At 34.3% G+C, this 25621-nt stretch overlaps 11 protein-coding genes across 11 annotated transcripts; 6 read left to right on the top strand and 5 right to left on the bottom strand.

Annotated features, from left to right (window-relative positions):
- Positions 1 to 659: 659 nt before the first annotated feature.
- NAEGRDRAFT_1490 (uncharacterized protein) lies at positions 660 to 1922 on the bottom strand (the record flags this gene model as incomplete). The annotated part of the gene is made up of 2 exons (XM_002677058.1): positions 660 to 1573; positions 1721 to 1922. Coding segments are annotated over 2 exons (1116 nt in total), but the record flags the coding sequence as incomplete, so codon positions are not given.
- A 1433-nt stretch (positions 1923 to 3355) lies between these two features.
- Positions 3356 to 6626, top strand: NAEGRDRAFT_49105 (uncharacterized protein; the record flags this gene model as incomplete). The annotated part of the gene is made up of 2 exons (XM_002677156.1): positions 3356 to 5876; positions 5941 to 6626. 2 exons carry the CDS (start codon positions 3356 to 3358, stop codon positions 6624 to 6626), a joined length of 3207 nt encoding a protein of 1068 aa, XP_002677202.1.
- A 34-nt stretch (positions 6627 to 6660) lies between these two features.
- Positions 6661 to 8089, bottom strand: NAEGRDRAFT_33626 (uncharacterized protein; the record flags this gene model as incomplete). The annotated part of the gene is made up of 4 exons (XM_002677057.1): positions 6661 to 7634; positions 7680 to 7817; positions 7864 to 7927; positions 7976 to 8089. The coding sequence occupies 4 exons, from the start codon at positions 8087 to 8089 to the stop codon at positions 6661 to 6663; spliced, it is 1290 nt and encodes a 429-aa protein (XP_002677103.1).
- A 470-nt stretch (positions 8090 to 8559) lies between these two features.
- NAEGRDRAFT_39162 (copine) lies at positions 8560 to 10581 on the top strand. The gene is made up of 6 exons (XM_002677155.1): positions 8560 to 8826; positions 8871 to 9198; positions 9247 to 9252; positions 9308 to 9497; positions 9546 to 10038; positions 10124 to 10581. Exons 1-6 carry the CDS (start codon positions 8607 to 8609, stop codon positions 10549 to 10551), a joined length of 1665 nt encoding a protein of 554 aa, XP_002677201.1. The 5' UTR covers positions 8560 to 8606; the 3' UTR covers positions 10552 to 10581.
- A 331-nt stretch (positions 10582 to 10912) lies between these two features.
- NAEGRDRAFT_39159 (threonyl-tRNA synthetase) lies at positions 10913 to 13155 on the top strand. Its single transcript, XM_002677154.1, has 2 exons — positions 10913 to 11394; positions 11556 to 13155. The coding sequence occupies exons 1-2, from the start codon at positions 10952 to 10954 to the stop codon at positions 13129 to 13131; spliced, it is 2019 nt and encodes a 672-aa protein (XP_002677200.1). The 5' UTR covers positions 10913 to 10951; the 3' UTR covers positions 13132 to 13155.
- Positions 13156 to 13300: 145 nt separating this feature from the next.
- On the top strand, positions 13301 to 14128 carry NAEGRDRAFT_67611 (uncharacterized protein; the record flags this gene model as incomplete). The annotated part of the gene is made up of 1 exon (XM_002677153.1): positions 13301 to 14128. The coding sequence occupies one exon, from the start codon at positions 13301 to 13303 to the stop codon at positions 14126 to 14128; it is 828 nt and encodes a 275-aa protein (XP_002677199.1).
- Positions 14129 to 16270: 2142 nt separating this feature from the next.
- Positions 16271 to 16600, bottom strand: NAEGRDRAFT_33589 (uncharacterized protein; the record flags this gene model as incomplete). Its single annotated transcript, XM_002677056.1, has 1 exon — positions 16271 to 16600. A coding segment is annotated over one exon (330 nt), but the record flags the coding sequence as incomplete, so codon positions are not given.
- Positions 16601 to 17678: 1078 nt separating this feature from the next.
- On the top strand, positions 17679 to 18014 carry NAEGRDRAFT_67609 (uncharacterized protein; the record flags this gene model as incomplete). The annotated part of the gene is made up of 1 exon (XM_002677152.1): positions 17679 to 18014. The coding sequence occupies one exon, from the start codon at positions 17679 to 17681 to the stop codon at positions 18012 to 18014; it is 336 nt and encodes a 111-aa protein (XP_002677198.1).
- Positions 18015 to 18170: 156 nt separating this feature from the next.
- On the bottom strand, positions 18171 to 20105 carry NAEGRDRAFT_67608 (uncharacterized protein; the record flags this gene model as incomplete). The annotated part of the gene is made up of 1 exon (XM_002677055.1): positions 18171 to 20105. One exon carries the CDS (start codon positions 20103 to 20105, stop codon positions 18171 to 18173), a length of 1935 nt encoding a protein of 644 aa, XP_002677101.1.
- A 155-nt stretch (positions 20106 to 20260) lies between these two features.
- Positions 20261 to 22141, bottom strand: NAEGRDRAFT_79756 (uncharacterized protein; the record flags this gene model as incomplete). Its single annotated transcript, XM_002677054.1, has 2 exons — positions 20261 to 21894; positions 21975 to 22141. The coding sequence occupies 2 exons, from the start codon at positions 22139 to 22141 to the stop codon at positions 20307 to 20309; spliced, it is 1755 nt and encodes a 584-aa protein (XP_002677100.1). The 3' UTR covers positions 20261 to 20306.
- An 863-nt stretch (positions 22142 to 23004) lies between these two features.
- Positions 23005 to 23728, top strand: NAEGRDRAFT_67606 (uncharacterized protein; the record flags this gene model as incomplete). Its single annotated transcript, XM_002677151.1, has 2 exons — positions 23005 to 23640; positions 23687 to 23728. 2 exons carry the CDS (start codon positions 23005 to 23007, stop codon positions 23726 to 23728), a joined length of 678 nt encoding a protein of 225 aa, XP_002677197.1.
- Between the last annotated feature and the right edge of the window lie 1893 nt (positions 23729 to 25621).

The raw sequence follows: 25621 nt of genomic DNA, 5'->3' as shown, positions 1-25621 counted from the left end.
AAATCTTCTACTAAAGGTTTTGTAATTGAGTTTTTTGGAACAAATCTCTAGCTGGACAAGTGATATGAAGTCTTATTGGAGGTGATACTCTCATCTCTCTTAATCTTTTATGTGGATTTTGAGAGGAGTTGACAGGGAGTGAGAGTTTGTTCAACATTAAAAATAACTTGCAATCATACTTGAGGGTGATTGAAGTGTTTGTTTGCTGTATCAGATCCATAAAAGTAAGGAGAAATTACTTTTGGAAAAACCCTGTAATCAAACAGTAGGACAAGTTTTTTTTGATAAAAATTTTCCTTAATAAAAATTAAAGATCTTCAATAACGTGTTCACTTCAAGTACGGGAATTGAGAAGGCAAGTCTGATTCAAAAGTAGCCAATACGCTACATGAACATTTCTTGATCAATTCTAATGCAAATCTTAATACAATGAAGGTTACAAGATTCAATGTGATTACATGGATTACAGATGTTTCTTAATCAAATTCTTCATCACATTAATTGCAACGTTCTATCAACCTCGTTGTTTTGCTGTTTTAGATTGATCAATTAATTGTTGTTAATTCAAAATTGTAATGTCATAGAAGAATAATTTAGTTTTTTATATGGGAGTAGTGAAGAATTTCATTAACACTTGGTTAATTAAGATTATTGTGAGACCACATTAAACATGTGCCGTCCCAAGAGGAAGAGAACAAAACAGGTAAATATGGGTGCCAATTGACATCTCTGACAATGTGAGAATGTCCATAAAGTCGTTTGACTATTTGTCCAGTTAGAATATCGAAAATGTATACAATACCATCATGACTACCTGTATAAATGTACTGTTGTCCGGTGGTACTCATTGGACTAAAGTAGCATCTAATCAAGGTTTGCAGGACGTGATGACCAGTGTAGGTCATTAAGGATTGATCATGTGGGTGTATCACTCTGGCATGTCGTGAAGGAGCAGCTTCATATCTGTAGTCCCATAAATTACTTGCTCTTGGAATTTGTGGGGCAGAGTCAGCCATCTTTCTAATGTCCCACAACTTGCAGGTTTGATCTTTACCATTACTGATAAAATATCTGCCATCTCCTTTTGAAGTGACACATGTAATACCATCAGAGTGGCCTGCCAATATACCTACAGGTGTTGAGGATGATGTTGAGCACTGACGTCTATCCCAAACCTTACATAATCCATCGTCACTGCCAGAATAGAATAGGTTTGGACATGATGAGCCTGCATAACATACAGTGTTAATATCAGATTTGTGAGCATGTATTTTTTCAGTTCTTACATTCTTCTCCAAATCATAAATATAGAGATGGTCATCGTTAGAACCTGCCAGGATTTCCTTTCCATCAGGACTGAAACGAACAGCAAAAGCACAAAATCTGTAATTTCCTGGATTGAGATATAATTGTTCATGCTTTTCTATATATTTGAGTCTCTTATCAATATCTTCATTTGGATCATAATCCTGAGGAGCAAAGGTTGCCAAATGAATATATGGACTCCAACTACTGTACACTAATAACTTATTATCTGGGGATGGATTACAATCAATAATACTCCATCCAACATCTCTAGCATGGATTTCTCGAATATGTTTCACAGTTGAATTATTTCCAAAATCTGTTTGATCGTTTGTTGAATTTTCTTCATCATCCTCAGAGTCCCAAACGTCATCATCCTCCATTCTTGACGACTGACTGTCATTGTTTGGTTTACTTGCGGTTGATATTGTAGATTTTTTGAGGAGAATAGTATTTACATCATAGATTCGAATAACTTGGTCTTGAGAGGCACTCATGAAAAATTTTCCATCCAGAGAGAATTGTCCACAAAACATGTAAGCTTCAGATTTCCCAATTGGCCCTCTATTAAGAGAGGGCAAGAAACGTGAGGCCATGCTTGGCAAGTCACTGGGCGATGTTAAGGCTGTATTTCTATGAAGGGCTCCATTTGTACAGTTACCAATCTTTCTTCTATGCAATTGGTAGATTAATCCCTTCTTTTGAGTATAATTTACACCACTATAATAATTAATCTTTTCAATTTTTTCTACTAATTCCTCACTATTTTTGCAGTATTGCCCTGTATGTGCTCTAATGGTTTGAGCAATATCGTGTTCATTGAGGGTTTTCAGTAATTCACTTAATTTATCCTGGAATTGTTTTTCCTTTTCCTCTTCTCTAAGACGTGATTGAGCAGATCGTGTACTCAATCGAGATGAAGTCCTTCCACCTCCACGTGTCAATATTACAGGTTGTAAAGTTTCCTCATCATCAGAGTCATCGTCATCATCATCATCACTCATATTATCATTACCTCCGTTTTCATCGTCATCATCTAACATTTGATTTGCATCTACTTCCTCCTCATCTTCATTATCCTCCAAGGCACGCAAGTATTGTGTCAAGTATACTTGAAACATACGCCTCATCTTTCTTGTACTATTTACAAATTTACAACACTATATACTATAGAATAAATAATACTATATATCACAACTGTTCTCGGAAGAAGTCTATTCAATACTCTAAATACTATATAACAACACGAATGTGCCAATTATCGTTAATATTTGTGTGATGCGTAATTATTGAGAGATGAAGCAACACACTGCAGATCGTTGTTGAGACAAATTTTTCTTTAAATCCTAAATAATACGCACGCATATGGCGTTCAAACAGAGGAGTAGAGAATTGTTGTTCCTGAAAGTTTCCATAGAAAAACAGGGTAGGGAGAAAGCACTAATTATGTTCGATTAGAATATTTAATGTTCGTTTGTCCTAGGTGTTTAAATTGTTATTCATGTGTGAGAGGAATTGTATTTCCTCTTGGATGATCATCAGTAAGGAAGCTTTTTTAAGGATTCTCAATGTTCAATTTAGATCATTAGTATCTTCAATTTAGTCAGAGTCGTGGTCATAAATACTTGAACAAGAAACTGAATATCCAGAATATGCACTTGATCACGACTCTGACTAAATTGAAGATAGAATGATATCAAAAATCTGAGTTACTTTCAACAGATTTGTTATTATGTTTAACAGTTTAACAGTATTAAGCAATCAAAAGAGCATCTCAAAACTTCATCTTATTGATAAACCATTTTAGAATCTAACAAGAATAAGTAATTGGCATTTCATTTGAAAAGGTCTCTGGAGCAATTGTTCAATTTCTATATCCAATAACATTTCTATCTGTTTTTGTGTTGAAACAAATTTAAAAGTATCACTTCCAAATTCTGAAAGAATTCATGTTTGGCGCCAAAATTATAAATTTAAAAACTCAAAAAAAAAAGCTCACAACACGCAACAGTGCAGCTAGTTAAATATTTAATTTATTAATTTATTAAACATGCCAACGAACAATAAAACATCACACCCACAAATGGAATTAAAGAGGAGAATAACACGATCGTCATCATATTTATCTAACACTAGTACAAAAATACAAGATCCGATAAAAGAAAAAACCTCATTCCACAACAAGAGCCTAAATTCAAAATCAACTACTAGGACAAGGAGAGTGGCTTGGTCATCGGTGAGAGAAAATGAACTATCATCCTCCTCAGAGGAGTCCTCAGAAGAAGAATCTGACATTTCATTGGTTGGTACAAAAATTGTTATTAACTATTCCCAATCTAGTAGTGGGAAAGATAGTGAATCATCAGATGATGAAGAGGATGAGAGAGTTAAGAAATATCCAACAAGGCAGTCTCGTAATAATTCAGTTGTGGCACCTTTAAAACCAAACCCTACTCCAAGTAATGAAACTATTGTTAACAATGTACCAATGAGAAGAAAGAACCGAAACCTTTTCACACAAAAAGTTTCAAATCCTAAAGGAGATTTGAGTGAAAGTGATGATAACGAAGTGAAAATCCCACAACCCAAAAAAAAAGAGCCTAACAATTCATTTCTTTCAGATTCAATCATTATCTCATCAGACGAAGAAGAATATGCACCAAGATATAAAAAACAAAAGAAAGAAGAGTCAGAAGAAGAGGAGGAATATGAGCTCTCAGAAGAGGAAGAGGAAGAGGCGAAAACAACTGGTAAAACCACTAAGAAAGAACCAGAAGAAGAGGAAGAATACGAACAAGAGTTATCAGAAGATGACGATGATGAATATTTGGAAGGATTGGTAGAAGAGGAAATAGTATTGAATGAGGAGTCGGATGATCAAGAGGTAATTGACTCTGATTCAGAGTTGAGTGAGGTAGAATTCAAGTCAAAAAAGACAAAAAAGAAGAAACGTGTCCCTGTCAGTGCAGATCAATTAAAGAGCTCTGAAAATGGATGGTCATATGATGTAGTCAATGATCATTATGTGCTTCCAGTAGATGACGATATTGTATCATTTGTGACATCAGCCACAATCTTTGAAAAACTATACCATCATCAACAAATTGGTTTGAAATGGTTGGCAGAAAGACACTTAGATACAAGATTTCGTGGTGGTATACTTTCTGACGAAATGGGATTAGGAAAAACTATTCAAATATCTGCACTTATCCACGGGCTCTTCCTCTCTGAAAAAGCCTCTAGAGTTTTAATTATTTGCCCTAATTCTGTCATTGGTAATTGGCAGAGAGAATTGTTAGCTTGGACAGATAATTGTCTACAGGGTATTGTAGTCTTTCACCAAGTTGGAGGTAACAAATCAGGAAATAAGAAGAGGATGAGTCTAGTCAATCAGTTCAATAGATACGCAAATAATGGAGGAGCTGTAATGATCTCAACATATCAAACCATTTCAAATCATGTGGACTTTTTAAAGGAACAGTTCTCTGATGATTTACTACTGGATTCAATTGTATTAGATGAGGCTCACAAAATTAAGAATAGAGATGCCAAATGTTCTATGGCTCTGCAAACATTACCATCACACTCTAGATTTGCTCTTACTGGCACTCCGATAATGAATCGGCTTGCAGAGCTTTATGCTCTTTATTCTTGGATATTTGGAGAAACATTGCTAGGTTCTGAAAGAGAATTCAATGAATCGTACACAATTCCTATCAACCACTCTACAAAAAGAGATGCTACACCTTTCGAAAAATTAATGGGAAATAACGCAGCAGATTCCCTTCGAGAAACAATCAAACCCTACATGATGATGCGAACCAAACAATCAGTATTATCAATCGATAATCAATTGTACAAGAATGAGGATCAATCGACTACAGCCAAAATTGGCCAGAAGAATGATTTGGTGGTTTGGTGTAGTCTTACTGAGGACCAAATTAATTGGTACAAGGATTATCTTTTAAGTGATCAAGTCAAACAAGTTTTGAACAGAACTTTGAATCCTCTTGTCGGTATTATTATTTTGAAACAGATTTGTGATCATACCTTGTTGTGCACAGGTTATGATGAATTACTGAAACAAAAGAAAGAGGAACTTAAAAATGAAATGATGGAACAAGATGAAAATGAGGAAAAGTCAGAAGAAGATTTCATTGATGACAGTGAAGATAATTTATTAAGTGAGGCTGCATTGCCATCCATGACTCTTGATATGAGTGATTTAGATGAAAAGAGACAGCGAGCTCTACAAAGAAAATTAAGACAAGCCCAAGAAGAAATGATCAAGAAAAGAATTAGAGAGGAGCCTATAGAAAACATTTTGGCCAAAAGTACCAAAGCCCAAATGATAAAGCAGCTCGTAGAGAAGAGTATTGATGATGGACACAAGGTTCTAATATTTTCTCAATATACAAGAATGTTGGATATTATTGGCGTCATTCTTAAGAGTATGAATATCAAATATAATAGAATTGATGGCAGTGTAACAAAATACCAAGAACGATTAAGTCTTGTAGACAGTTTTAATCAAAAAAAGAATATCAAGTGTTTCCTTCTGTCTTCACAAGGTAAGCAATTATTTTTTGAATATTTGATTATGGAACTCATGCAACTATGAAACTTTGCAACAAGCTGGAGGAGTTGGCCTCAATTTGACAGCAGCAAGTAGGGTTATTATCGTGGAACCAAATTTCAACCCAAGCATTGATGAGCAAGCAATAGACAGAGCTTATAGAATTGGCCAGAGACAAAATGTTATCGTCTATCGTCTTATTTGCTCATCCACAATTGAGGAATACATTTACAAAAGGTTAGTATTTTTGTACGATTGTATTAATTACTCCATTATTAATACAAATAGACAAGTAAGCAAAACAACAGTCTCAAGAACTGCTGTCATTGCATCAAACCAATACAGATATTTGAGACACTCTGATTTATTGGAAATGTTCACTCTGGGAGATACAACTAAATCAGATACCTGCCAAAGGTTTAATAAGATTCATGAAAAGGATAGAAGAGATGCTGACGGATTGGAGGAACATATTGAAAAATTCCTGAAAGGGCTTCCATCTGTAGTTGGTGTATCAGATCATGATGTATTGTTTTGTAACGAAGCTGATGATATTCAAGAGGATAGTCATCAAGCAGAGTTAGTGGAACTTAATAGAAGAGCTCAAATTGAAAGAGTGCAACAAATTCGTAACTGGAGCAGAATGTCTAGTAATAATAATACAGCAGTACAGAACGGAATACCATCTCAGTTCATGTTCAGATTGGATGATCTTGTCCTTCCTCCAACTCCTCAAAATCAATAATTAAAATTTAACAGTTATTTATTGTAGAAATATCTTAGATAGTTCCTTCCTTTCTCCAATTATCTATTTCCTCACTCGTGGCACCAATCATTTCACTTAAAATTTCATTGGTATGTTCAGATAAGATTGGAGGGCGTTTAGCAAATTGTCTAAGGTTCAATTCTTCATGCTTTTCATTAATAAATTTGAGTGGATTTCCAATTGTTTTTACAGGTTTGTCATTAATCTCATTGTCAAAACTCCAAACCATATTTCTTTCAGAAACTTGTGGGTCATTTAATGCCTCTCCAATTGTGTTGACAGCACCACATGGAACTTCAAACTTGCTCAATTCTCTAATTAATTCCTCTTTTGTAAATTGTTGGGATGTGATTTCTTCAATTTGTTGAATAAGTTGTGTTCTATTGGCAACTCTTTGTTGATTTGTTGTGAACTTGTCCAAATCTTTAAATGGTTGATCCTTAGAAATAACTGAAATAAATCTCAAAAATTGGGCATCATTTCCAACTGCAACGACAATATCTCCATTAATACATTTTATCAGGTCGTATGGTGCAATATTTGGATGCTTATTACCAATTCTCTTTGGAGAATTTCCTGTTTGCAGATAATTTGTGGCTTGATTTACCAAATAAGCCAAATTACAGTCCAAAAGTGAAAGGTCAATCCAATCCTTATCACTATTAGATTTACCACCATTCTTTTGTTTTTCAATAACTTTTGATAAAATACCGACAGCTGCATACATGCCTGTCATTACATCTGTAATAGCTACACCGACCTTAAACGGTGGTGTTGACACATCTCCAGTTATTGACATTACACCACTCAAAGCTTGCATTACATAATCATAACCTGGCAGATGTGCTTTAGAGCTATCTTGTCCATAACCTGTGATAGAACAGTAAATCAAATCAGGATTAATTGATTTGGCAGTTTTGTAATCCAATCCAAATTTTTCAAGAGATCCAACTTTAAAATTCTCAATTAAAATGTCGCTATTCTTCACTAAATAATTGACATGTCAGATAAGCCAAAAATTCAAACACATACCAAGCTTGTGTAAAATCATTTGTCCATTCTTTGATTTTAAATTAATTGTGAGTGATTTTTTGTTTCTATTTGCACATTGAAAATATCCACTTTGATTTTCTTCCATTTTTCCATTTTCAATCTTCATGAAAGGTGGTCCTATTATTAATAATTCATATAATTTCGAATAAATTTCAAAACTCACCCCAAGAACGAGTGTCATCACCGACCTTTGGTGGTTCAATTTTAATAACAGTTGCTCCCAAATCCTATTATTTACACATCAAATTGTAAATATGAGAAAGATAATTACATACAGCCAACAATTGTGTACAATATGGACCAGCCAATACTCTAGATAAATCCAAAACTCTCAAATGAGAAAGTGGCAATTCCTTCCTACCCAATGCTTCATCACTATTTTCCTCCATCAAAACTCTATTGCTCCAATGATAATCCTGTTTACTATTCACTCCTCCCATCCATACATGATCCAGCTGCTGCTTTTGCAAAATATTTCCAACTCGTCCTCCACCAACAACAACACCATTATTCTGTCTCCGAATCAATTTGCCAAATATTTGATTAACCATCACAGATGATCGCGAGGTTGCCTTCAAACCCTTGTTGAGCATTTTTTTCCATTTAGCCTCAAATCTAAAAAAGGCGCCAGAACGTTTTTCAAAAGCCACACAAAAACAAAGCTCTATCTGTACTGTTTAAAACCATTACAATTTGATATTAATTTGCCATCCTTTTGGAAAGTAACTTGAAGAAATGTTGTAATATCGATCAATAGTAAGGTCGCTCCCTCATGATGACCGTAGGAACTTAATCTTTTCATCACCCAAAAGATGATGGACTTGAGCATCATTGTGATGGCGAATTTAAAAACCAAAAAAAAATAATCGACATCTTTTGAATCATCTATTTATACAATATAGAAAAATGTACAGCACTGGAGGTTTGCAACAACAAATGGCTGGTTTGTCAATTAGTAATCAATTGGAATCCAAGGTTGAATTGTACATTTCATGTACACATTTGAAGAATAAAGATTTATTGTCCAAGTCGGATCCGACATGTCTTGTGAGAATGGGAGAGAGACAACAGAGTGGTGAGGTTTTCTGGAGTGATTTGGGTAGAACAGAAGTTCAAAAAGATAATCGTAGGTTTTTTTGATGCATTTATTATTTAACATAGTATGATCAGTCAACCCAAAGTTTGTTAAAACTTTTATTGTTTCGTACAAGTTTGAAGAAATTCAACCACTCAAGTTTTTGGTTTATGATATTGATAATGAAACTGCTTCATTGGCCGATGATGATTTCTTGGGTTGTTGTGAAGTTAAATTGTCTGACATTGTTTGTGGTGTGAACGGAGCCATTACTAGAAAATTAACAGCTCTAAATGGTGACACAAGCAAAGACTTGGGAAGTATTACCATCAGAAGTGAACAAAAATCTAAGGTTAGAGATCCAATTTATACTTTGGAATTGGATGGTAAAGATCTTGCAAAGAAGGACTTTTTCGGAAAGAGGTTTGTATAATATTGATTGTAAATTTAATAATCAATAATTATTATCAGTGATCCGTAAGTATTCCATAAATTAATAGTAATGAGAAATAATGTGGATGATGGATATTAGATATTTCATTTTGGCTAAAAAGGTCGGAAATGAATTTGTTGATATTTACAAATCCGAGACAATTATGAATAATTTAAATCCTGTATGGAAAGGATTTTCAATTCCAATGCAAAAATTGTGCAATGGTGATGCCAATTTACCAATTAGAATTCAAGTCTTTGATTGGGACAAGAATTCTGATCCAGACTTTGTAAGTTGAAGTTAAAAGAATCATCTAAAGCTTATGATCACAAAACAGATTGGAAGTGTTGAAACAACTCTTGCTCAATTGGAACAAGTTAACAGAGATAGACAATCTATTGCATTAATTGATGATGGTTCCTATCACAAGAAAAAGAAGGCACCAAAGAATACTGGTAAAATTCAGGTTAGAGGAATTAGAAGTGTCTTACCAGAAGAGGAATATTCATTCTTGGATTATTTAGGAGGTGGATTGGAAGTTTCCTTGTTAGTAGCTGTTGACTTTACTGCTTCAAACGGTAATCCTAACGACCCAAGCTCATTGCATTTTGGTGGTAAAATGAATGAATATGAAATGGCTATTAGATCTATTGGTGACATTCTCTCATACTATGATTCAGACAAACTATTCCCATCTTATGGTTTTGGAGCAAAATTACCAGGTAACATTATTTCACACTGTTTTGCATTGAATGGTAATCCAAATAATCCAAATAGTCAAGGTGTTGATGGTATTTTACGTGATTATCGTCAAGCTTTGAACAATTGTGGTAAGTATTCATGAATTATATTAGTCAGAAAATATTTAACCATTATTTATCTTTCCCCAATTTTCAAACATTTGAAACAATATAGAATTATATGGACCTACCCATTTCTCACCAACCATTCAAACTGCTATTGCCTATGCTTCACAAGCTTCAATGGAACAAAGCCAACAAAATCAAAAGTATCTCATCTTGCTCATCATTACAGATGGTGCTATTACCGATATGAATGATACTATCAGAGAAATTGTCAAGGCCTCAAACTATCCTCTTTCAATTGTCATTGTTGGTGTTGGTGCTGCCAATTTCGATTCGATGGAAACTCTTGATGGAGATGACAGAAGACTTTCAAGTGGTTCACAAATTGCCTCTCGTGACATTGTTCAATTTGTTCCATTCCGTAAATATAATTCTCAAAATTATCAACTCTTGGCAAGAGAAACCTTGAAGGAAATCCCAGGTCAAGTTTGTGAATATTTCAAGAATATGAAAATTAAGCCAAATAAGAGAGCTTAATATTGTACATTAATAAATCTAATTTATTTCAATCTTCTATTTGCATTAATTTTATACAAAGATATTGTGTATTTGATAAATTCAAATGAGTAGCTACTCTTGTAACATGGTCAACAAGTTACTGGTTCATTCATAAAGTTGAACCGTATTCAAATGCAATATTATTGCTGCACTCCTAAATATAAATCTGAATATGAACCTCCTTCAAATTAACTCTTGTTTCAAATTCACTTATGAATTTGCACCGTTTTCTTTCAAATTCATCAAATACAGTGCAGATAACAATATCTTCGACCAGAAATCCAGATTCTCAAACCTATAAATACTTTATCGATTTCAATTGGGTATTGCAAAAAAACAAGATAATTTTAAAATATTAAATTTGATTATTTAAAAAAAAATGAGCGTCAGTTTTGAAAAGATTGATGAATACTATGCTAAGAGAAATAAACTCTTTGAAGAATTCAAGGAAAGAAGAAGACAAGAATTAGGTGATGTCCTTGGAAAGGAAATCACTATTACTCTCCCAGATAATAGTACTAGACCTGGTAAGGCTTACGAAACCACTCCACACGATATTGCCATGTCCATCTCTGCTGGTCTTGCTGCTAATTGTGTCGTTGCTAAAGTCAATGGTGCATTGTGGGATATGGGTAGAGCTCTTGAAGGTGATTGTACTTTGGAATTGTTAAAGTTTGACCACCCAGAAGCCAAGGAAGTTTTCTGGCACAGTTCTTCTCACGTTATGGGTGAAGCTATGGAAGATGTTTTCAAATGCTTCCTCTGTAAGGGACCTCCATTGGAAGATGGTGGTTTCTACTATGAAGCCTACATGGGTGATAAGTAAGTTTTTATTGTATGATGATGATACTAATTATTATTATCTACACTAATTCTTCCTCTATTATTATTATAATAATAACAACTACTGAATATTAACAACATGACACTCTATGAAATATAACATCAATATAATTAACAACAACAAATTTCATCATGAATAGTTCTGTCTCCGAAACTGATTATCCAAAAGTCAAGGATGCTGTCACCAAGATTATCAATGAAAAGCAACCTTTCGAAAGATTGCTCATCACCAAGGCTGAAGCTCTTGAATTGTTCGCTGATAACAAGTTCAAGGTTGAAATCTTGTCTGAAAAGGTCAAGGAAGGAGACTATTGTAGTGTTTATCGTTGTGGTAGATTGATCGATCCTTGCAAGGGTCCTCACTTGTTGAATACTGGTAAAGTTACCACTTTTGAAGTCACTAAGAACTCATCATCTTACTGGAGAGCTGATGCTAGCAAGGAAACTTTGCAACGTGTCTATGCTATGTCTTTCCCAGACAAGAAACTCATGAAGGAATGGCAAACTTTGATGGAAGAAGCTAAGAAACGTGACCATCGTATCATTGGTAAGGATCAAGAATTGTGGTTCTTCCATCCATATGCTCCTGGTATGGTTTTCTTCTTACCTCACGGTCAACGTTTGTTCAATAGCATTCAATCATTGATGAGAAATGAATATTGGCATCGTGGTTACTCTGAAGTTCAAACTCCAAATGTTTTCCACAGTGATTTATGGAAGACTTCTGGTCACTGGGATAAGTATGCTGAAAATATGTTTGTTTTGGAAATTGATAAGGCTCAACACAGCTTGAAGCCAATGAACTGTCCTAGCCATTGTCTCATGTTCAAACATAGAACTAGATCATACAGAGAATTGCCAATTCGTTTTGCTGATTTTGGTGTTTTGCATCGTAATGAATTGAAGGGTGCTTTGACTGGTATGACTCGTTTAAGAAAATTCCAACAAGATGATGCTCACATTTTCTGTCGTCCAGATCAAATTAAGAGTGAAATTATGGGTGCTTTGCGTATGATGCAAGACATTTACAAGATCTTTGGTTTCGGATTCAGACTTTTCCTTTCTACTAGACCAGAAAAGTATCTCGGTGAAATTAGTCAATGGGATGAAGCTGAAGGTCAATTGGAAGCTGCTTTGAATGAATTCGGTCATTCTTGGCAAAAGAATGAAGGTGATGGTGCCTTCTACGGTCCAAAGATTGATATTCTCATTTCTGATGCTTTGAAGAGAGAACATCAATGTGCTACTGTTCAATTGGATTTCCAATTGCCAATTCGTTTCGATTTGACTTATGCTGCTGAAGATAAGACTGAATCTAGACCAGTTATTGTCCACAGAGCCATCTTTGGTTCATTGGAAAGATTCTTGGCTATTGCTACTGAACACTTTGGTGGTAAGTGGCCTTTCTGGCTCTCACCAAGACAAGCTATCGTTGTTCCAGTTTCCAACAAGTGCAACGAATATGCTGAAAAGGTTCAAAAGAGGCTCCATGAAGCCAAGTACTACGTTGATGTTGATTTGAGCAGCAATAGAATTGACAAGAAGATCAGAAATGCTCAATTGTCTCAATACAACTATATTTTGGTTGTTGGTCCTAAGGAAATGGAAAGTGACAGTGTTAACATTAGAATTAGAGATAGCGATAAGGAACAAGGTGTCAAGACTATTGAAGAATTGCTTATCGAATTCGAAGGAAACAAAGTCCAATTCAAATAAATTATTTGTGAATATATTTTAATCAACCCAATATTACAATTCCCTTAACTACTATAAATGAGCGAATCAAAAGATTGGTAGCCGTTGTTGTTGAATGAAGCTAATAAGAGATCCGATCCTGTATATTAAGGGCACTAACAACGCATCCCAAAAAAAACTGAACAAAACAATGCTAGGAAAATGCATAATTTTCCGTCACATTCAAAACTCTAGGGTTTCATCAAATCTAGGATTATTGATAGCATGTATAATAGCTGTATTAGTATTAGGAAATAGTGTTACAGAAGCATTGGATTTGGCAAACCTTAATGATGTTTCACCTCAACAAAATTCAACTAGTAATGGAAAGAAGCTTTTATTTTCATTTAATAACACAATACCGGCTTCATCTCTCATTCCGATACCTTTTAATATTACGGAGGAAAATATGTTGGATAACTTGAGAATATCAGCTAATTGTGCAACTGTCAAATGCAATTTTATGATAGTTACCAGGTCTGGTTATTTTGAATTTATTAAAGATCCTTCACTTAGAACATTACGACAAAAGGCTATGAATATTCAAGTTTTGAACGAAACTGATAGCCAAGACACTCATATCGTTTACATTACAACCTCTGATTCTTATGTTTTTGTTAGTGTGAATTTAAATCAGGAGAATTCATCTCTCTTGACGATTAATGTCGAAACGAAATACAGTTACGGAAGAGGGTTCATATGGTTCTTACAGAATTATTGGTACATTATTATAATTGGAGCAGCTTGTATTGTATTTGTTGGTATCTCTGTGGCTGTTATCACAAATGGTGTTAAAGGACGAGATTTACTGAATGGTATGACTAGCTACTCAAAGAAGGATAAATCTCAACGGTGCCTCCTTACTGATGAAGATATGAAAGACGAAATTGGATTCAAGACTGTTGCCTCTCAAAATGTTGCTCAGTTGGAAGAAATGAGAACATATAGTAGTGATTCAGATTTATCTTCAGGAATTTAAACAAATTAATTGTTGTTTTTTTATTCATTTTCTGAAAATTGTTCATCTTTTCCTTCGTAATGAATGGACTTTCTTATTTCAGAATTAGATAGCTTGTTGTCTTTGATAACCATGGGGAATTCCTCTGATAATGGTTCTTTGATGAATAAATCGTATTTTGCATTTCCTGAAAGTGAATTATTTACAATTAAATGATTAGAATTTCTCAAAATACCTAAAGAACAAAGTTATTAGAGAGATGTAATTTCAACTTACTGATTGCTGGGGATTGAACATGATCCTTAATAATGTTGTATTCAACAGTGACAGCATGATGTGAATCCAATATTATACCAGAGTCCATATTAGAAAAGATATTATTGTCCAAAATGAAAATTCCCATGGCATTAAGAACCCTTATTCCATACATTGAATTATTGAAAATTTGATTCTTTGAAATATTCAACTTGATCATGTAATTCTCTGAGAGGTCTTCCTTTCCAGAAATATTAATTGCCCCACCAATGTTTTGGAAAAATCTAGACTCATATTTCATTAAATATTTCATTAAATTGAATTACACTTACATATTTTCTTGTAGAGAAACACTTGTTATCTTTGAAAGGTGAGTTATCGAAATGGATGAAAATTGTTTTGAATTACAAGAGCTAAACCTATTTCCTGACACTAACCCTTCTCCATTAATTTCGTCCATAAACAATCCTATCCTGTTATTGTGTAACTTGTTATTGGTGATTTTCTAATCTGTGGATTAGCTATATTCTCAAAGAGAACTTACAAAATTAGAACACTTCTTCAAAGTCATGGCCCAATCATTCATTCCTACAATTTCATTATTTTCTAGTATTACAGAAGAATTAATGGCATTGATTCCAATTCTACTCGATCTTAGCTCATTGTTTTCACAACAGCAGTCAGAATTGGAAATAGACATACATGCAATATTGTCATAAAACATGTTGGAAACTAATCTTGTTGTACATCCATTCGATAAAATTACAGCCGGTACTTCTGAAATAAAGTTATTATACACATGATTATTTGAGAATATTCCTCCACAATTCTTCAACCCCACTCCTGCACTTTCTGTTTCATGTAAAAAATGTTTTGTCAAAGAAATTACTTACCATTATCGTGGATTCTATTCTTTGTCACAATTGGCAAGCAGTTTTCAATGTACAATGCTTCTTTCCCAAGTCTCTCGTGAGGATCTGTTTTTAATTTATCACTGTTACCAAATATTTCTGTTCCTTCAATGTGAGGGCAGAGATTTGGAACTTTAGAATGTATTGACACCTTTCCCTTAATTCTACAGTTCAAGATTTTTGGTTCACAATTCAGACATTGAATAATTATAGGATTGGTCATTAAACTACCCTTGATTATCTTCTTTCCTACAAAATTAATTTTTCTAAAGAGAACATTGGCAGTAATAATTATTTTCTCTCCTTGAACAATTGCCTCCTCATCATTCTTTTCAATACCTTCAAATATTATGTTTGATCTATCAATGTGAAAAACCTGCTTGATTTTATGCACTCCTGGATGAAGTAATATGGTAAAAGTAACATCTTGTGCTTGTGATCTGCAGAAAGCTAGAGCACTCTCTAAAGAGGTAAATGAGTTTTCATCTGTTTTTGTGAATAGTCTTCTGAAAGAGCCTGCCAAAGTTTCTGTTATAACATGCAGCGCTACATCTTGCCTTTGGCTGAAAGATTTTGATCTTACTTTTACTGAACTATCAATGGATGGTAAATCATTTGACGAGGAAACCACAGGGACTTCATGTAATTTGATTTCTGGAGTTTGGTGTAATGTTGATTCTGGAATACTTCTTGAAGGTGGTCTATTGGGCGGTAAAGTGGAGGTTCTAAGTGGAGGTATTGGTTTAGGCTGATTTGAAAGTCTGTGCTCTAATTGTTGCAACTTTTTGGATTTGGTTTTCTTCATCAAACAAAAGTGATAAATCTCTGTTGAGTGAATTCGTTGACGAGGTGATTTCTTCAACATTTGAAGAATAATTTGAATGATATCATCTTCCAATGTTGGGAGGGCATTCTTCATTTGTTGTTGAATTAATTGCTCCACAAGATTTTCTGGTTTTTGGACAAGTTCCCAAGCTATCTTCTTGGAATAGTCTCCAGTTATCAATTGGAACAAGACAACTCCTAGTCCGAAAACATCCACTCTCAGCCCATAACTTTCTTCTGTTAGAATTTCTGGAGCAAAAAAACTCAAAGTTCCCACATTTGAATGTCTTGATGATTCCTCAATTTCCTTACTCAATCCAAAATCAGCCAAAACGCAAGTGATTGATTCAGGTTTCACATCTTCCACCAAAATGTTTGCTGGCTTGATATCACGATGGCAAATATTATTCCTGTGAATGTAAGACAAGGCCTTTGAGACTTGCGTCATTACTGACAAAACAATATTTTGATTAATCGTACTATCCTTCCTCGCTTGTTTCATATATTTCTCTAAATCTGTATGATACACTGGCATTGTAAAATACATAATGTAAGTTTCATTCCGTGAATCAATATCAATGAACAGTTCAAATACTGGTGTAATTCTATTATCATTTCCTTTTCCTTCCTCATTCAGCTTTACAAGAAGTGAATACTCCTTTACTGCCATCTCCAACAAGTATTTATCATCAACATGGACTTTCTTCAATGCTATTGCAGTCTTATCCGATTGTTTTGTACACAAAAAGACACTTCCTCCTGATCCTTTCCCCAACCTCTTTGATACTTCATAAGTCTCCACAATAGTTGTGAGGTTTTGATCGGAATAAACACAAGCCTTATCACCATCAAATTTTAACCATTTGTAAGATGATAGTACACTATTTGAAAATAATTCTCCCAAAGTATTTGCGTTAATATTATTACTATTATTACTATTCTCCTGGTTATCATCAATATTATTTTCTCTATTATTATTTACATCGGATTTTTCTTTTAATTGTTGTTGATGTTCAAAGTCTAAGGCTGTGTCCTTAATGGTATCTTGATTGATGTCTTCATACTCTCGGGGTCTACTCATTAGAATGGTCTTATCTCTCCTTTCATCAATTCCTTCCTCACTACTCGTTTGTTGTTCATTCATTTGAGTCAGCAAAGAAGGAGAAGGAGGTTGATTAGCAAACACAGGTGTTCTCGATGTTGGCAAAACATTCCTAACAAAGAGTGGAGGTGGAGCCTGTTGTAGCCCTCTTGGTGGTCCTCCCCTGAAAAACTGCTCAACATTCCTCTTCATTGTCTCTATCGGATTATCCCTGTAGAGAAAATTATGGGCAGGAAGAGACATTTTTTCTTCTTCTTAACTTATTACGATATTAAGGTGAGTTTCGCAACTCTGGCTTTATAATCAAGAATATTTGAAAAAGAGTTTTATAATATTCTGGTATTGAATTGGATTTTTCTCTCAAGTTCAAAGTCAAGCTTGAATCTATTTTGAATTTGAGAGAAAAATAAATTCCAAAATTAACTTTAAGATTTGAAAAACAACAAGAAAAAAATCTGATCAAATTAATTTAACTGAAATGCGTATGTATGGTTCGTTGGCAAGAAGTGGCAAAGTCAAGGCACAAACACCTCGAGTGCCTAAAACTTCTGAAGCCTCCACAAAGTATAGTACAAACAAATTCCGATCAAAAGAAAGTGATCGAGGTGTTTCGGTAACTTTCGAAAAGTACAACACAGCAAAAGGATGGGAAAAGTTAGAGTTTATTGAAGCAAAGAAACAGGAATCTATTATAAGGCGAAGGACGAATGATCAATGGTATCATCGATCCACTGATACCAATCATAAAAAGTGGCATAGAAATCATCCAAAAGATGGTTTTTATCAATCGAGACAAGTTGTAGATAATTTGTAAATAGATTACTATTGAGAATTTTAATTTGCATTTCAGTTATTTGTAAATAATCAAGACAATCTTTGGGCTATCTCTAATTCTTTTGAAGATGCCCTATTCAGCTTTTCATTTATCAATTTGTTAAAATTTATCAATTTTTTCAATAATAATTTTGATTTACTTTTTCTTTCTTGTATTCTTCTTATTGCCTGACTGTGTAGTTGATGGTTCTGATTTACTTGTTGTTGATTGAGCTGGTGTAGTACTACTTGAGGTGGAAGTAGAGACTGGTTGTGAATTTACAACAGAAGAAACAGTCAAATTGGAAGTTGGATTGGATTGTAATGGCATGGACCAGGCAGAGACCGGTTTAGGTGGTTCAGTAACAACTTGAGGAATAACTGGTTGATGATTCTGAACAACAACAGGCTGCTGTGGTGGAGGAACAATTTGATTTGCATGATGTTGCATTGGTGGCATCATTGGATAATGAGGAACAAAATTTGGCGGAACCAAATTAGTTGGAATTAAAATCATTCCATTATTTGGATTTTGTTGAGGCATTGGATAAGTGCCTGGGGGAGGCATCATGACAAGGAAAGGAGGTTGATTAGGAAAGACTCCAGGTTGCCCCATAAATTGGGGTGGAGAGAATGGTTGTTGAGGATAACCAGTAAGAGGAGAAAATTGAGAAACTAATGGTGGTTGTTGGGAAATTGTCACTGATTGTTGTTGAGATGAATTATTTTGGTTATTAATATTCACAACTGGAGGTGACTGTTTCACTTCATCATTTGTTAATGATACATCATCCTTAGTATTAGGTTTAACTTGTTGATTACTTGATATTTCGGTGTTCTTTGGTTTCTTTGATTTGTGATTTCCTTTAGCTTTTTTCTTGTTGTTGGAGGATTCCTGAGTAGTACTGGTTTCCATTTTGACTGTTAATGAGTGGGATTGAGATATTACTGACTTGGTAGTTCCATTATTATTATTATTTGTTGAGGCATTAATTGTTGGAGTGGTACCATTAGTTTGAGTTTCAGGTTGTGCTTCCGGTTGAGTTTCAACTGGTTTGGTTATAGCTACTGAAGCCCAGTTTGGTTTCTCTTGAGTCAACCAAGCATTGACTGGTTTTTCTTCTACTGTAACGGATGAATCTGCATTTTCAGCAGAACCATCTTGTGGTGTTGCAGAATCTGTTGATGAGGATGAAGCAACTGGTGGTGAAATTGAGTTTGAACTTTGTTTTGCAAGTTGTGGGAATTCCCTTGGATCATCCAAATCATAACTCTTCTCATTCTGAAATAATAATTCCTTAACTTTTTGAAGAGATTTCTTTTCCATCTTTTCAAGTTCATCTAACCAAGCATCATATTCCACATTCTTGTAGGTTCCAACCTTCTTTTGAAATAAATCATTTTTAAATGGGTCCATAAAGGTATCATAAATAATATCTTGAACAATGATAGTATTCATAAATTCATTTGCTGGATAAACAGAGTCGTAGTGACTTCCATACAAATACGCTAATCTAATTTCCTTTCTCTTCTTTGGTTCAACCTTTTCCAGTTTCTTTTGTCTTATCAGATCAGAAATTGAAGTATCAGAACTCCATTGATTTTTCACATCTTGTGCTTCAAGAGTTGGATCTCCTCTATGTTCAGTCAAGATTCCATTTACACCATATACTGTAATATTGACCTTGTACAATGAAGCCAAAGCTTCCAATTCCAATTGACTTCCCCATGATGTAGCTTTTGACATGAATTTAATATAAGAATTAAAATCCATTTCAAATATAAAATCTTTAAAAAAACTTTCGTGTTCTTTCATATATTCAATACATGATTTTCTAACTCTATCATGATAAATTTGTGTTCCATAATACAAATCAGAAAAGGCTCTAAAAAGACAAGCTCCATCCTTTGCAATTGGTTTTCTTTTCAGGGACATGGTAGAAAATAATTGATCAATTTCTTGTTCCTCCAATAAAACCATTTGTATTTCGTGCTCGGTGAGGGATTGTTTTCCTGCATTGTTAGATCCCGACGGCACTGATGAATTATTGTTGGATTGTGATGACTTTTTTTGTGGTTTCTTTTTCGTCATTTTTTTTTTGTATTTGAAATTAATTTTTATTTTTATTTGTGAATTTTGTCAAGTTCGAGATTGAAATTGATTCAATTTCATATTGCTTTATTGTTCAATTTGAAGAATAGAGTTTGGCGGATGTACATATATTTTCATTCAGTTATTGTTATTCAAAAAAGTTTAATGGTTTATTATCTTTTGAAATCTTAGGTGCAAAGTTTATGAAATGATCATCCTCTTGAGTTCACTAACCAATTGTTTGAGTTCGTTAATTTCCTTTGTTTGATTTTCTTGGGTTTGCCATATTCTCTTGATGAGTTCTCCAATAGTTTGCTTTGAAATCATATTATCTGGAGCTTGACTGATTACATAATTAATGTCATTCACAGTGAGGTCAATGTCTGATGAGCCATTAGTACCACTAGAATCAATATTTGACAGTGTTGTGTTTGGACTGTTGATTTGATTGTTTTGTTGTTCTTTAGATTTTTCAGTCAATAGAGAAGCCTCAGATGTAATCAGATCTATAATATCATCATCTGTTGCTTTTTGAGGGGCAACAATTGGTTTTTTCTTTTCTTGAGGTTCTTGGAATGTTGGCTGTGGAGAGGAAGTGTAATCTGGAAAGTTAGGATAAGAATCTGCAGCACTAGTACCAAAGTAATCATCATCTTCAAAGAATGCCAGATTATCAGTAGTATTATTGTTTGGTGGAGGAGTGGTTACAGTTTGTGTTGGTTTTTCTTCATTATTATATCCATCATTAGAATGTTCTTCCACAAGTCCATTATTGTTTACATCTAATTCTTCAATCAATGCATTTCCATTATCAGGATAGGTGTTTGCTGAATTGTCAAAGAATGAAAATCCATCATCAGTATTTTCCAACATGGTGATTGGTTTTGGTACACTATACGAAAGTGCATATGCAGGATTATATGATTGCTCAATAGTTGGAAAAGCAGTTGATGGTGACATTGCAACATCTGTTTGCATTGGAGAGGTAGGTGTTTGTACTGGGAATGTGTGGGCTTGTTGTTGAGGCATTACTGGCATCATGAAGAATGGTGGATAGACCATATTTTGTTGAGGTTGTCCTGTTTGTTGTTGAAGATGTTGATTGTGTGCTTGGTATTGTGCCATTTGCATAGCAAACCATTGTTGCATCATTGGATTTTGATTCCAGAAATATGGTTGATACATTGACATTTGAGACTTGTTGTCAGAAGCTGCAATGTCAGGGTTAACCATACTAGCATTAATCATATTAGGTTGTGGTATTGTTTGAGACGAGATTGGTAAATTATTGGTTATAGGATCAAAACTAACTGGGTCGGCAGAAGTTATTGTTGGGGATGATGTATGCATTGAATCCTCTTCAAGAGGAACATCTTCAATCTTTATGGATGGTAGTACTGGTGGTGATTTAATCGATGAAGAATCCTTCCTTCTCTTTGAAGTCTTTCTCTTCTTAATATCAGCTGAGGATGATGATGTGAGGGCTGACTTGACGAGAGCACTCGAAGAATTATTCAAGGCTTCCGATTGTTCTTGTTGTTGCTTGTTGGAAGAGGATGTTTGTTCATCCATTGAAGATGGAGCAGAAATCCTAATAACACACGATGGCTCGCCACTAGTAGGGGATCTTCTCTTCTTCTTTCTTGGAGAGGTGTGTTCTTGTTCTTGCTGTTGTACAACAAGAGGATTTTCATTATCACTCACATCGGTTTGTTCATCATCTTCCTCCTTTGATGATGACTTCTTCTTGGAAGGAATATAATCCACACAAGCAATTCCCTTCTTTTTACTATATTTCAAATTGTCATACAATGTTAATAACAATTTACCACATGAATATTAAAAAAAACATTGTATTCATATACTTACCATCTCTTACAAGGTCTCTCAGCCTCACATGCTACGTGCGCAGAGTGGCAAGAAAGACATGCTCTCTTCACGTAGGGCTTTCTCTTCTTTTCCTTCTTTTTTGCTGAAGTGGTGACTGGCTGATCATTTTCTGGACGAACAGAGGCCACAGTATCAACTTTGGTCATTTTTTTGTGCTTGATGTTTTATTAATAGAACGTTAATTTGGACAAACCGTTGAGTGGATTAGGAAAATCTTCCGTGTTGAGATTGAGTGGAACTTCCACTTGAGAAGCTAAACTAGCCAGATTTTTCATTAGCTCCAATCTGTTAGTAGAGTTGAAAGTTGAGATTGAGTTTCATTGTTTTCATGTGAATATGCTGGATTTGTTTGAATTTTATTCGAAGGAAAGAATGATGAAGAACAATTTTCATATCTGAAAATATTTTTAGCCCTCTCGATTATTTACAGTAAATCAAGTTGACTTGGGATCCTTAAAGGAATTGTATGTTGAATGTTGCTTAATCTTTTGAGAGAGAATCAAAAACGTGTCTCAAATCTTCGGAAGACCAATTCCGACCTTGTTGAAGACACAACATGTTCAATATTTATTTGAAGTAGAAGAACGTTAAGATTATTAACAAATCATGATTTGAAAACAATGAGTTTTTATTTAACAATGCAATTCAAAAAAAACTGATCCAACAACATATCGGATCAACAAAAAAGTAAATGAATTTGAATTATTATGATTTATTTTGATTCGTATTGGGAAGGAACAAGTATAAGTTTTTCATTAGTGATTTTATTTTGAATTTTAGAAAAATTTTTAAAGAGGAGATAATCAATACGAATTTAGAGTCAATGGAACTTTAATTTCTTTGTCTAATTTGCTTGGTGTTGTTGAAATTATTCCAAGAATATTTTAATTTTGAGATTAAACGTTTCTTTAAATAATTAAGAAGATTCTCCTTTTAAGGTATATTTACAAATATATTAAAATTGTTAATATTCCAAATAATATCAAAAAACATGCACAATTAAAAAAAAATGAGTCAATCAGTGAATGCTAAACCTTTAGAAATTTCCAAATCTGAAAAACAATTCTACCACGATTTGATCCAACACAACGATCAAGTCATTAATCAATCAGAAATTCAACATCATTCCAACAAGAAAACCACAACACTCCAATACAATGAATTCATTTACAAAGAAAATCCCAAGTTGACCAACCTTATGGAATTTGATTGTAAATCAAGAGATAGTGGTTGTCAGGCAAAACTTGTTTATTATCCTCAATTTAACAAGTGGACGCAATCTCATGATCATTCACATGCTCCACCAAAGTATTATGGTAGTGGAGAGGTGGGTAAATTGTGTCCAGAGAGGAGAAGAGAAGTATTTGATTGGCTTTATTCGAATCCTGACGATTCTTTGGATGTTAATGAGGTGGTGAATGTATTAAATTCGAAACTTTCACCACTTCATAAAGGAAATCCAAGCTTTGAAGTGAAAACTAATCATGTAGAATCTGCTCGAAATAAGATTAAGCAAATGGACAAGCTACTCAACTTGGACGAATTGACCAAAGGACCCCTCGCTAAAACAGTGAGCGAGGAAGAATTCTTAAGAACTTTCGAATTCACTCCTCAATTTAATTTATTCTACTCCAGTCCAGCACAAGTTGCCGTCTTGAATGGAATTTCAGATTGCGATCACTTGTGTTTAGATGTTAATTATCAAGATTGCCCAACTGGAACAACTCAATTAGTTTCACTTCTCGTAAAGAAACCAAACTTGGATGCCTATCCTATTCTTTTCGTATTGTCAAGAGAAAAGAGAGATGAGCGATTCTTTGGAAAAGTTTGGGATTTCACTCAGAAATTGAGTCCATCTTTGAAGAATGTCAGCAAGTTGAATTTGAGAATTGAGCAATTTGAAGATGGACTGTATCAAGCAACTAGAAAGAGATTTCCAAAGGCAAATATTATTGGAAACTCATTGAATTGGTTAGAAACTATCAGTAGATGGATTCATGAAAATAGAACATCTTTCGATTTGATTCTTGATCCAGATATTCAAGAGAAATTATTATTGGATTTGCAAGATTTGCATGAAATGGAAAATTCTGAACATTTTCTTGATTCATGTAAGAAATTTGAAGAATATTATTCCAAAATTGATGCAGATTTCACTTCTTACATGGTTAAAACCTTCCTAAGAAATGAATCAACATTCCCACCAGTATTATGGGCAATTAGTCAACAAAGAAATCACTTCAAGGACAAATCACTCGATCTTTCATTGAAGCATTTCAATAAGAAGATCAATGCATTGTTCAAGACAAGACCTTCTCTCACGGAATCAGTTCTCATCTTGCAACAAGTTGAATATTTGGCTTCCATTGGCAAATTATATGATAATTCTTCAATTATTGAACCACATCTCAAAGAAACAGTTAAACCTTAATAAAATTTATTCAAATCTTTCTTTAAACTTTTCAAATCCGACGTCTTCAGAAGAAAGAGTGACATGCTTTTCCTTATCATCATTCGTGCTCAATTCCGATTTGAAAGTCAATTTAGAGAGCCTGATAGCCATTCTAATAATTGCATCCCTTCCATAATCACCATCATTTTCAAGCTTGTCGAACCATCTTTGTGGAATCCAATTGGTTCCATGCAATGCTCCAATAAGCCCACCCAAAATGGCTGATGTGGTATCAGCATCTCCTCCCATGGTAGCCATTCTAACAATTGCCTGCTCTGGATGCTTGTAATATTGCAAGAAAATGAACAAGACATTTGAGAATGCATCCACAGCTTTCACTTGAAATCCAAATCCGAATTGAGTATTTCCAACTGTTTTTTCCAGTAATAGATCAACTTTTTGAATGTATTCTTGAGTCATGGATTTAGGATCATTGAGATTGTCCATTCCTGGATCTTGTATAGCATTTGGCCCATAGAGAATATCCTGTAAGATTGCCAATTTTTCTCTCATGGCCTTACTCTTGGATGTGGAAATAATCCATTCGAGAAATTCTTGTGGTTTGAATTCATCCAATTTTCCTTTCCACTTTTTCACGAGCTCAATAATTGCTCTCACTTGAAGGAATGCAGCATCCACAGCCTCAATATTTACATGGGTAGTCATGGATGCAGTATAAACCAATTGATAGATCAACTCATCATTGAATGCCTCCTCAGAATTCAACAAAATGGCAGCCAATGGAGCTATCCTCATCAGTGCACCATTCGCATAACTTCCATCCTTATAAAAACTTGTGGCTGACTCTCTGAAAGTCATTTCATTCTTATAGAGTTTGTTTAAAATCACGGAAACTGCAGGTCCATATCCTCTTCTAGGCCCAATATCTCTAAACCACTTGACATAGAACTTGGTAAATAAATCTGCATTAATTTCTCTTTTGTGAATGATACAACTTGTTAAAGCCAATGCCTATTTTCATTCCAATATTCGAAACAATTTAATTCATTCTCTAAACTTACCATTTCAGTATCATCTGTATAAACACCAGCCTCCCTCTCCTCATCCACAGTTATCATATTATAAAACAAATCATCCGAGTACATGCTTCTAATCTGCTTGAAAGTATAAAATTCGCATGGAGATCCAAGACAATCACCACATACAATTCCCA

This window comes from Naegleria gruberi (genome assembly GCF_000004985.1).
Source record: "Naegleria gruberi genomic scaffold NAEGRscaffold_24, whole genome shotgun sequence".
NCBI lineage: Eukaryota > Heterolobosea > Eutetramitea > Acrasida > Naegleriidae > Naegleria > Naegleria gruberi.
Note: the sequence above shows the minus strand (reverse complement) of the source record. Positions and strands in the feature narration are given on the sequence as shown.

Coding starts and splice junctions, on each gene's coding strand:
- NAEGRDRAFT_39162 (XM_002677155.1), top strand. CDS start 8,607: ATGTACAGCACTGGAGGTTTGCAACAACAAATGGCTGGTTTGTCAATT. Junction 8,827..8,870: donor AGAAGTTCAAAAAGATAATC/GTAGGTTTTTTT, acceptor TAGTATGATCAG/TCAACCCAAAGTTTGTTAAA. Junction 10,039..10,123: donor TCAAGCTTTGAACAATTGTG/GTAAGTATTCAT, acceptor GAAACAATATAG/AATTATATGGACCTACCCAT.
- NAEGRDRAFT_39159 (XM_002677154.1), top strand. CDS start 10,952: ATGAGCGTCAGTTTTGAAAAGATTGATGAATACTATGCTAAGAGAAAT. Junction 11,395..11,555: donor GAAGCCTACATGGGTGATAA/GTAAGTTTTTAT, acceptor CATCATGAATAG/TTCTGTCTCCGAAACTGATT.